Source organism: Phocoena sinus, chromosome X, assembly GCF_008692025.1.
Source record: "Phocoena sinus isolate mPhoSin1 chromosome X, mPhoSin1.pri, whole genome shotgun sequence".
NCBI classification, from domain to species: Eukaryota; Metazoa; Chordata; class Mammalia; order Artiodactyla; family Phocoenidae; genus Phocoena; species Phocoena sinus.
The window spans coordinates 101,740,749-101,752,418 of NC_045784.1; the positions used below are offsets into that span (position 1 = coordinate 101,740,749).

General features: G+C 48.0%; 1 protein-coding gene and 2 non-coding genes across 3 annotated transcripts; 1 reads left to right on the forward strand and 2 right to left on the reverse strand.

Moving 5' to 3' along the window:
* Positions 1–465: 465 nt before the first annotated feature.
* RPL39 (ribosomal protein L39) lies at positions 466–3,245 on the reverse strand. The gene is made up of 3 exons (XM_032621019.1): positions 3,096–3,245; positions 1,770–1,873; positions 466–662 (listed from the first exon to the last, which is right to left on the reverse strand). The coding sequence occupies exons 1-3, from the start codon at positions 3,096–3,098 to the stop codon at positions 614–616; spliced, it is 156 nt and encodes a 51-aa protein (XP_032476910.1). The 5' UTR covers positions 3,099–3,245; the 3' UTR covers positions 466–613.
* Positions 1,164–1,296, reverse strand: LOC116748179. Its single transcript, XR_004348191.1, has one exon. It is a non-coding gene; the product is annotated as a small nucleolar RNA SNORA69 (small nucleolar RNA).
* Positions 3,246–5,574: 2,329 nt separating the features above from the next.
* LOC116748219 lies at positions 5,575–5,681 on the forward strand. Its single transcript, XR_004348230.1, has one exon. It is a non-coding gene; the product is annotated as a U6 spliceosomal RNA (small nuclear RNA).
* Positions 5,682–11,670: the final 5,989 nt, after the last annotated feature.

An 11,670-nucleotide genomic window follows, 5' to 3' on the forward strand; every position in this document is an offset into this window, starting at 1 on the left:
ATGAAAACAGTCAGCAGACCAGTTTGCCAATCCCTGGCTCACATGATTCCTACTCTGAGGACTGGCACCACAGAATAGTATATGAAGATGCTTTTTATGGGACTTCCCTGGCAGTCCAGTAGTTAAGACTGCACAAGTTCGATCCTTGGTCAGGGAACTAAGACCTTGCCTGCATCGTGGCATGCCCCCCACCCACAAAAGCCTTTTATTTTAAGAAGGTGCTACCCTCAGGTATGAGGATGACACATACATGCACTTCCCATAACAGTAGGTATAAGAGCTGCTAGTTACAGGGAGCTATTAAACAACAAAATCTAAAAAAACCAGTTCCTTACTTTTACTAGACATACTTCTAAGTACCTGGTAACTAGAGAACATTTCTATCATCGGACAGTCCTGTGTTACATCTGATAGGAGGAGTATTTATTCAGTACATCATCACAAACCAGAATAATACAATAACAGTTCCAACAAAAGGTTTACATGTTTATTACTGAGCTACACAGTGAGCAGTGGTGAGGAAAGCTCAAGAGGAGAGAGCATCAAACACAGGCAGCTGTTCCAGACACTAGTGATGTTCTGATAATGTGTGTGAATTCATATGTGAGGCTCATTATAGACCCAGCTTGGTTCTTCTCCAATGTCTTCTCTTAGAGTTGTACCTACACAGAAGGAAATCACAAATTACAAAGGCAGTCTGACCTCAATTTAGCTGCTCTTACTGACCACAAACTTTGCCTTAAAGTACCATAAAAGTCTTTGAAAGAAAAAGGGTTCCACTTTCCTTACCGTTAACAAGTTTGGAGTTCTTTTTGGAGAGTAAAAAACGATTTGCTAGATGTGTTAAAGAACTAGTCAAAGCAATTTTTTACCTCTCAAAATGATTCCAGGATAAGGAAAACACACACTGGTTCCTTATAGGGACTAAGTAGTGGAGAAGCTCTCTCCTCTCCCCAAGTGTACGCTCATTCACTTTTGATTCAACAGACCTGGGGTAGACCCAGAGACATATAACCTCCCCTTCTAAATTATATCAAAACCAGTAATTCTACATAATAGGTCACACATACAAAAAAGCTCTTGCATAATTTTAATACTACATTAACACCCTCAGTCACTTCAATACCACAGCCAAGTTATTTGCAGAGCTAAGGCCATCTCAGAAATGTTCATGTCAATCTGTCATGATTTTACCCCCATAAAAGGCAAAATCAAAAATGATCAACACAGATTTTCTTTCAGCAGGATTATGTCAGTACTTCCACGAAACGGAACACTGTAATTGCAACCTGCTTTCAATACATTTTAAAAGTTAGACAACACACACACAAAAAGCCAGACCACAGAGCAAGAGACCAGCATCTGATAACTGCAGGTACCCTCTATTGAGCTAGGCACTGAGCTTTATATATATTTCTTTCATTCCTCACAACTATAAAGGCAGGTCCTACCATCACTGGATGAGGACACGATAAACCAAAGGTTGCAATTAATTGGCCTATAAAGCTACAGTGGGTGGTGATTTCTGGCTCAGACTGAAGACAACAAGGAAATTAACAAATATTGGAGGAGTGTCTGCCCCTAAGCTCAGCTGTGGGCTGACTGTGTCCAGAAACCCAGAAGAAGCACATTAAAAAAAAACCCCAAAAGAATTTCAGAATGGTGGCTCAGGACGAATTAAACTGCATATAACTTTCAATTGTGCATTTACACCCCCAAAGTAATCCTAAGTTCAACAAAACACAAGGGTGGGGAGTGTTTGCCTTTACCTGATTTTATTACCAGTTTTCATTCGAATCCATTGGGGAATGGGACGATTCTGCTTTTGTTTCTTGGCCAGAAATCGCTTGATCCTGAAAGTCTTGTGAGAAGACTGGGAAGGAAATGCAATCAATTTAACAGCAATACCAGAGCTTGCTCCAATGATTCAAAGTCAAGAACTCCCTAAATCCAACAAATATTCAAATGCTTAACATATACCAAGAACAACTCTCTCGATGCTAAACCCATCACAGCCCTTTGCTTTGTTCCTCACTTCTCCGGAGGCAGATACCATAATTCCCACTGTTCAAAGAAAAATCAGTAGTCAGGGAGGTAGGTAACCTGCCCCAAAGCAGAGTATTAATGTGCAGATTTGGCTGGGATTCAAACCCAGGTCCTCTCTGCTCCAAGGCTAGGGCGTGTTCCAGTCTTCCCTGCTGTCAACCCAGGACTGAGAGGACTATAGTCAGAGATGGCGGGGACTAAAGCACGTGGTTTTCAGGAACAATCGCTTGCAAGTCAGTGAGTCTCAGCGCACTATTTTATACACCAGAGTACTGGGACTTCCCTGGTGGTCGAGTGGTTAGGATCCCACGCTTCCACTGCTGGGGGCCCCGGTTCGATCCCTGGTCGGGAATCCAAAAAGCCACACGGAGCGGCAAAAAAAAAGAAAAAAAGATTTACACAAAGTCCCTGACCTTCGGTAAATCTGTTCTAGGCCTCTGACCATTTTGGTATTAATTCTAACTCTATTTAAAACGTCACTTTCCCAAGGATGACTTTCCCAGCTTCCCGTCACATTCAGAGTACATCACCCCTTGATCCAGGCGTTTCTACGAGGTGACGTTCAAGTCCCTGAACAAAGGGCTAAAAAGTCCTGTAATCTCATAGCGTGGAAGGATCCTGGCCCCCAAGTAAAAACAGTCTTCGAAAACCAGCAGCCTACATTGCCTTTTCGATGCCAGGAACATCCCGCGTGTCGCAGGCAGCCCGAAGTCAGGCCACGATTTCTGGGGTACCCCCTCGACTTCTCTCCTTGCCCCCGAAACAGAGTTCGCTCCGGGAAAAACGGGAATCCCTGCCCGCCTGAGCAGTGGCCTGGAGCACAGAGCGCCCCTTCGGACCTCGCGGGGCCGGGGCAGCCCGCCCCTCCCCAGGTGCTCGCTCGCTTCCCAGCAGGCCCTCGGACTGGAGCCGTGGCCCAACTCCATCTCCTCTGGAAAAGGCCTTAAAAAGGGTCCCGCACATCGGCGCAGCCCGCGGCATCGGCGAGCTCGCGGGGACCCCAGATCTCGTAAAGCCACCCCAGACCCGATGGTAATGGATGGACTTACCATGGCGATGATCAAATCCAGCCGCAGATAGGATGGAGGTACAAGAGAAAAGAGGGAGAATCAAGCGGAAGTACGTGTTTTAGAGGGCGCCGCCGGGGGCCGGGCTTGGGGAGGACACGCCATGAGCCAACCATCGCCCCCTGGCGGCCGCTCTTTGCGCAAGCTACCGTGAGGCCGTGGGAAACAGCGCTCATTCGTGCGAAATGGAATTCCCTTTGCTTCAGTTCCGTAATTGGGTTTTTCAGGACCCCGTTAGTGTGCCAGGGGCACCCTGTGTCATGGGTGAGACAGACAGTCTGTGATAACTGCCAAGGCAGAAACCCTTCCGAAGGCGGGAGGAGCGGAGTGGGCGGGGCTATCCCCAAGGAGGGCGGGGAAGAGGTTATGTCCCGGCGCAAGGGACTTCGGTCCTGCGTTTGGGAGGGAGCGCGCCTAGGGGTGGGGGCTGGGAACGCCCCGCCGGAGTGGACTAGGGGGTTGGCCCCCGGCTCTTGCTCGGCGGTTGTGTCCACTAGGCTGGGCCGTACGGGTTGGGAATGTACAGTGGTGTTGGCCATGGGGCGTTAGACTAGGCAAGAGGCTGCCAATCAAGGTTTTTTTTTTCCTTTCCAGTTATATTGAGATATAATTGACATACAGCACTATATAACCAATCAAGGTTTTATACAACGCAGAGTACTAAGGATCACGGCCCCAATCAAGGTTTTAAACTGAGAAAGTTCTGGACAGAACATTCCCTTGGCTGCTAGGAAGCTCAGACTGACTTTGTAACCCACCTTTGGCAAAATGTACAGGAATTAATGGCACACGTTTTGGATGTTAATGTTCCCCGTTTTTATCCTTTTCTTCTCCCCATTTAGAAATAAAGATCTCTACAGTCACTTCAAGCATTTTTGCACCAATAGATTAAGGTAAGGGTTTTTAACCTGGGGTCCACAAGGGTCAATGTATAGAATTCACAGGGTACGAACGTGGATGGAAAAAAAACCACAACTTCGTTTTCATCAAACTCTGAAATGTAGTGCTTTCTTTATTTACAAATGTAGACAACAAACTACAGTGACATTAGCAGTACCTGTGACTTGGTCACCAATAGAAATCAAAGATGGTTTCATATCACACTGCAGTTGATGCAGATGTCTCGAAATATCATTTATGTACTCATCACTTCTTTGAAATTACAGTAGACCCACAAGAACTCTGTTAATCCTGTATGTTGCTATAGTACACATTTCTTTTAGAAAATATTTTGATAGCTGTATTGCAGTGTGATTGGTTTTCTTTATCATCCTGTGTACTTTGTTTTATGCATTTAAAAACATTCTGAGAAGGACTTCCCTGGTGGCGCAGTGGTTAAGAATCTGCTTGCCAATGCAGGGGACACGGGTTCGAGCTCTGGTCCTGGAAGATCCCACATGCCACGGAGCAACTAAGCCCGTGCGCCACAACTACTGAGCCTGCACTCTGGAGCCCACAGGCCACAACTACTGAAGCCCGCGCGCCTAGAGCCCGTGCTCCGTAACAAGACAAGCCACCGCAATGAGAAGCCTGCGCACCGCAACGAAGAGTAGCCCCCGCTCGCCGCAACTAGAGAAAGCCTGCCTGCAGCAACGAAGACCCAATGCAGCCAAAAATAAATCAATAAAATTTATTTAAAAAAAACACAAAACGATTCTGAGGGACTTCCTTGGCGATCCAGTGGTTAAGAATTGCCTTCCAATTCAGGGAACGCGGGCTCGATCCCTGGTTGGGGAACTAAGATCCCACATGCTCCGGGGCAACTAAGCCTGCGTATCACAACTACTGAGCATGTGAGCCACAACTAGAGAGCCGCGTGCCAAAACAAAGGATCCCGCATGTCACAACAAAGATTCCGCATGCCACAACTAAGACCCGACGTAGCTAAAAGTAAAATAAAATATTTTTTTTTAATTCTGAAAATAAGTCCAGAAACTTTCTCAGACTGCCAAATGGTTCTATGGCACAATAATGGTTTCGAATCCCTGGATTGGGGTAGTGACAGATGGTAGAACAAACAAACTAAGTAGGAGGCTTTGGAAATAGTCTAAACAAGAAGTGATGGTGGGGGGCTCCCATGGTGGCACAGTGGTTGAGAGTCTGCCTGCCAGTGCAGGGGACACGGGTTCGAGCCCTGGTCTGGGAGGATCCCGCCTGCCGTGGAGCGACTGGGCCCGTGAGCCACAACTACTGAGCCTGCGCGTCTGGAGCCTGTGCTCCGCAACAAGAGAGGCCCGTGCACCACGATGAAGCGTGGCCCCCGCTCTCCGCAGCTAGAGAAAGCCCTCGCACAGAAACGAAGACCCAACACAGCCAAAAATAAATAAATAAATTAATTAAAAAAAAAAGAGTTAGATAAATAAATAAATAAATTTATTTTTTTAAAAAAAGAAGTGATGATAGCACAAAGTAAGGTAGTCACCATGATGTTGAATAAGAACAAGATCAAGAGGTGATTGTGGTGCCTGCTTCGGCAGCACATATACTAAAATTGGAAGGATACAGAGAAGATTAGCATGGCCCCTGCGCAAGGATGACACGCAAATTGGTGCAGCGTTCCATATTTTTTTGAATGTTCTCAATAAATGGTTACATATGTGGGAAAAAAAAAAAAGGTGATTGTGACATAAAGTTAACAGGTCTTAGTCCCAGGTCTCTGCCTTGGGCAACTGGATGCTGGTGCCTTAGATCTGGAGAGGGAATACAGAAACCATAGGAAGCTTGAGCCCAATTTAGTAATTACCGGGGTTTTGTTTGTTTGCTTTTTGGCCACGCCATGTGGCTTTCAGGATCTTAGTTCCCCGACCAGGGATCAAACCCGTGCCACCTGCAGTGGAAGCACGGAGTCCCAACCACTGGATCGCCAGGGAATTCCCGAATAATTACCAGTTTTTAACAGCAACAGTTTAGTTACTTTAATCCCACCCAGTTTTTAGATTCAGACCCTCATCCAAATTTACATTTAATTCAAGTGAGACCTTGGGCTTCTTACCTTGGATTTTTATTATTTACTTAAGAGCCAGTATTTTCTTTTTGGTGACCAGAAGGAAGGAGCAACAAATAAGCCTTTAGTAGATGAATTATCATCGTCATCATCATCGTCATCATAGCTACCATTTCCTCAGGTTTAGAGTGGGACTGACACTGTGCTAAGAGCTTATATAAATCATCCTTTTAATTCTTACAGCTTTATAGGACACTTGTTGTTCTTTCCTTCTGCATTGCATGGCACCCCCTCTGAGTTTCTTTTGCTGATTCTTCCTTATCTCACTTACTTTTTTTTTTTTTTTTTTTTTTGCGTTACGCGGGCCTCTCACTGTTGTGGCCTCTCCCGTTGCGGAGCACAGGCTCCGGACGCGCAGGCTCAGCGGCCATGGCTCACGGGCCTAGCCGCTCCGCGGCATGTGGGATCTTCCCGGACCAGGGCACGAACCCGTGTCCCCTGCATCGGCAGGCGGACTCTCAACCACTGCGCCACCAGGGAAGCCCTCACTTACTTTTTAACATTGGAGAGCCCTGAGGTTCAGATTTGGACCTCTTCTCTTTTCTATATACACTCCCTTCCTTGGTGACCTCACCCAACATCATGGCTTTAAATGTTTTCTTGGGCTTCCCCCGCGGTCCAGTGGTTAAGACTCGGCGTTTCCACTGCAGAGGGCACGGGTTTGATCCCTGATCAGGGAAGTAAGATCCCACATGCCACACAGCACGGCCAAAAAAAAAAGAAAAGTTTAAATACTCTCTTGGTTGACGACACCCAAATGTATGTCTCCAGCCTGGATGTCTCCTTGAACTACTACCTTCAACGTCCCCACCTGGATGTCTAATAGATGTCTTTAAACTTAATGTGTCCCAAACAGAACTCCTGATATTTCACTGTCAACTGCTCACTCAAAAGTCCTTCCCATCTCAGCAGATGGCACCTCCATTCTTCCTGTTGCTTAGGCCAAAATTTATTTTCCACTCTTCTCTTTTTAAAAAAAATACTTCCTCTTTTTTTTTTTTTTTAAACATCTTTATTGGGGTATAATTGCTTTACAATACTTCCTCTTTTTAAAAAAATTTTTTTTAAATTTTATTTTTAGCTGCGTTGGGTCTTCGTTGCTTCGCGTGGGCTTTCTCTAGTGGTGGCGAGTGGGGTTACTCTTCGTTGCGTGCGCGGGCTTCTCATTGCTGAGGCTTCTTTTGTTGCGGAGCACAGGCTCTAGGCGCGAGGGCTTCAGGAGTTGCGGCTCGTGGGCTCAGTAATTGCGGTGCATGGGCTTAGTTGCTCCGTGGCATGTGGGATCTTCCCGGACCAGGGATTGAACCTGTGTCCCCTGCATTGGCAGGCGGGTTCTTAACCACTGCGCCACCAGGGAAGCCGTCCACTCTTCTCTTTTCTCTCACATCCCATATCCAATTTGTCAGCAAATCTGGTCAGTTTGACTTTGAAATTTATGCAGTACCTCAGAATGTGACTTTATTTGGAGGTAGGGTCGTTACAGAGGTAATCAAGTTAAAATGAGGCTGGCTAGGGACTTCCCTGGCGTTCCAGTGACTAAGACTCCACGCTTCCTATGCAGGGGGTCTGGATTCGATCCCTGGTCAGGGAACTAGATCCCACATGCCACAACTAAGAGTTCACATGCTGCAACTGAGACCTGGCACAGCCAAATAAATAAATAAATATTTTTTAAAAATGAGGCTGCCTAGTGTGGGCCCTCATCCAGTCTGACTGGTGTCCTCATCAGAAGAGATTAGGACACACAAGGAGACACCAGGGATGCTCGTGTGCATGCAGAAAGGCCATGTGAGGACACAGTAGGAAGGTGGCCGGCCACCCGCGAGCCAAAGAGAGAGGCCTCAGGAGAAACCAGACCTGCTGATGCCTCGATCTCAGGCTTCTCGCCTCCAGAACTGTGAGAAACTTCTGTTGTTTAAGCCACCCAATCTGTGGTATTTTGTCATGGCAGCTCTCACCAACTAAGACAGGTGGGATCAGGACATGGGGAGTGGGGAGAAGGGCATTCCAGCTAGAAGGAACAGCATGCCACCAGTCACAAGCCAATGTGCTGTACCTCCTGACTGGCTGGAGCCAGGGAGGCAAGTTTCAGGGGCTGGAATTCCACAGAGCTGGGTCCCATAGGGTCAGAAAGGACAATGGTTGTGAAGAGGCTCCTGGATTTGACATAGGGTGCTCCCTGGTGCCCTTGGAAGTTGGGCAGTATACACGGGATGTGAGGAAGGGGGCAAGAGGAGAAAGAGTGGGTGGTGAAGTGAGGGCAGGGCTTGTGGGGAGGAGATGCTTTTAGGACGTTTGGGTGTGAAGAGGAGACAAAGGAGGGCAGTGAGAGAGGGTGGTGAGTTCAAGAATTGGTCATTTCTGAGGCTTCCCTGGAGGTCCAGTGGTTAAGACTCCATGTTCCCAAGGCAGGGGGCACAGGTTTGATTCCTGGTCAGGGAACTAAGATCCCACATGCTGTAGGGTGCGACCTAAAAATAAATAATAATTTTTTTTTTTTTTTGCGGTACGCGGGCCTCTCACTGTCGTAGCCTCTCCCGTTGTGGAGCACAGGCTCCGGACGCGCAGGCTCAGCGGCCATGGCTCACGGGCCCAGCCGCTCCACGGCATGTGGGATCTTCCCGGACCGGGGCACGAACCAGTGTCCCCTGCATCAGCAGGCAGACTCTCAACCACTGTGCCACCAGGGAAGCCCCAAAACTATTTTTATAATAATACAAAGAAGTCATCTGCTTCTTTCACTCTTGTCCTCTCACGGGTGTACCGTGGAGTTTCCAAGAGGCTCCATGACTTGTAATAACTTCATTGCTCTGACAGACAATAATAAAATGTGTGTTTGTGTGTTCTTGGGTTTTAAATATTTTTCAGTTTTAATTTCTAATACAGTAAATATCGATAGATATAATCCACACAAAGGCACTTTGGAGTCCTCAATAATTTTTTTTTTTTTTTTTTTTTTTTTTTTTTTTTTTTTTTTTTTATGCGTTACGCGGGCCTCTCACTGTTGTGGCCTCTCCCGTTGCGGAGGACAGGCTCCGGACGCGCAGGCTCAGCGGCCATGGCTCACGGGCCCAGCCGCTCCGCGGCACGTGGGATCCTCCCAGACCGGGGCACGAACCCGTGTCCCCTGCATCGGCAGGCGGACTCTCAATAATTTTTAAGTGTAAAGGGGTCCTAAGACTAAAACATTTGTGAACCGCTCCTATACAGCAATGAGAATGAACAGACTACAGCTACCCACAGTGGCACGGATGGATCTCACAAACATCCACAAATGTGGAACAAAGGAGGCCAGACACAGAAGCATGCATACTGTATGATTCCATTTACATAAAGACACAAACCGGGCAAGACTAATCTGTGCCATTAGCAGTCAGGATAGTGGTTATCCTTGGGGGGAGGAGGCGCTGGTCATACTCTGTTTCTTGATCTGGGTGCTAGTTCTGTAGGTGTGTTCCCTTTGTGAAAATTCATCTAGCTGTACATTTCAGGTTCGTGTGCTTTTCTGTATGGGTGTTATATTTCAATATAAATTAAAAATACTTTTATATGGGTCTACAGATAAAACTATAGATGAGGGCTTCCCTGGTGGCGCAGTGGTTAAGAATCCGCCTGCCAATGCAGGGGACACGGGCTCGAGCCCTGGGCCAGGAAGATCCCACATGCCGCGGAGCAACTAAGCCCGTGCGCCACGACTACTGAGCCTGCTCTCCAGAGCCCGCGAGCCACAACTACTGAAGACCCCATGCCTAGAGCCCGTGCTCTGCAATGAGAGAAGCCACTGCAATGAGAAGCCTGTGTACCACAACGAAGAGTAGCCCCCACTTGCCATAACTAGAGAAAGCCCACACGCAGCAACGAAGACCCAACCCACCCAAAAAAAAAAAAAAAAAAAAGACACACCACCATCTCTCACTTGGATCATTACAGAAATCTCCCTTCTTCTGACCCTGCCCCCTGCACTGTCTTTTCAACACAGCAGCCAGAGTGATCCTATTAAAACCTATCAGATCACATCACTCTTCTGCTCAGAGGGGCTCTAATGGCTAATTTCACTCAGGTAAAAATCCAAGTCCATACAACGGCCTGCAAGGGGCAAGTGCCATCAGGACCTTTCACCACCCCACCCCCACCCCCACCCCCCACCTCATCTCCAGCTGCTCTCACCTTCAGCTCATTCTGTTTGGGCCACACTGGCCGTTACATTCTTGTCTTGGGGCCTTCGCACTTGCTGTTCCCTCTGCCTGGGAGCTTCCTCCGTCAGTCTCTTCAGGGCTTGATTCACACCGCCTTCTCCTTGAGGCTTTCCCTGACCGCCCTCTCCATCTAAAAGCACAGCGTCGGGCTTCCCTGGTGGCGCAGTGGTTGAGAGTCCGCCTGTCGATGCAGGGGACGCGGGTTCGTGCCCCGGTCTGGGAAGATCCTACATGCCGCGGAGCGGCTGCGCCCGTGAGCCATGGCAGCTGAGCCTGCGCATCCAGAGCCTGTGCTCCGCAACGGGAGAGGCCACAACAGTGAGAGGCCAGCGTACCGCAAAAAATAAAAAAATTTTAAAAAAGTTAAAAAATAAAAGCGCAGCGTCTGCCCTCACTGAGCGTTCCCCACCCCCACCCCCACTCCCACTCCTGCTTTATTGTTCTCCGTGGAGCTTACAACACCACGTATATGTTTTTCTTTTTTTTTTTAAGTTTTGGCTGCATAGCATGTGGGATCTTAGTTCCCCAATCAAGGATCAAACCCAGTCCCCTGCATTGGAAGTGCAGAGTCTTAACCACTGGACCACAAGGGAAGTCCCTATTTTCTTTCTTTATTGCCTGACTCCCTCCCTAGAATGTAAATTCCATGAGGGCTTGGATTATGTGTTTTGTTCACTGCTGTCTTCTCCGAGCCTAGAACAGTGCCTCACACATAGTAGGTGCTCAATAAATATTTAATGAATCAACAAATGAAGTCAAATACCTCAAACAGACAAAACAGAAGAACAGGCCCCTCAGGGCAGTTGACAGCTTCACTGTTTGACCTGGACACTTCTTGTTTGAGGAACCCCTGAAGCACTTCTGCCCAGCCAAGAGGGTTCCTCAGAGTAGAGCATCAAAATGACTGCTGAAGGCAAATGGGAGCCGTTGAAAGCTTTTGAAGGGCAAGCAGCAGTTATGTGGTTATTTTAGAAAGATCGCTTGGGCAGCTGTGCCGAGAGCAGATGGTAGCGGAGGTAAGAGTGGAAGCAAGGAGACCCACGGGGGCCACTGCTGCAGTCCCAGCACAAAGATGCGATTTTTTGTTGCAGCTGCTTCCCAGTCCCTCCCAGCCTCTCCTTCATTCCTTGCAGATTTAGCTCCCGGCTCACTGCCGCTCTCTCCAACACTGTCATGGTTCCTGGTGAGTTCAGTACCCACTTGCAGTCCCTTGGCTTCCTCTCCTCCGGTGACCCCGTCCTCCGCTGCACCGCAGCCACTTGCTCCCTTGCCAGCCCTTTGACCTTGGCATGATCCCACTCTCTGCTGTCCTTGCAGCTGACTTTCTCTAGGACCCCAGCACTGACGACGATGCTCC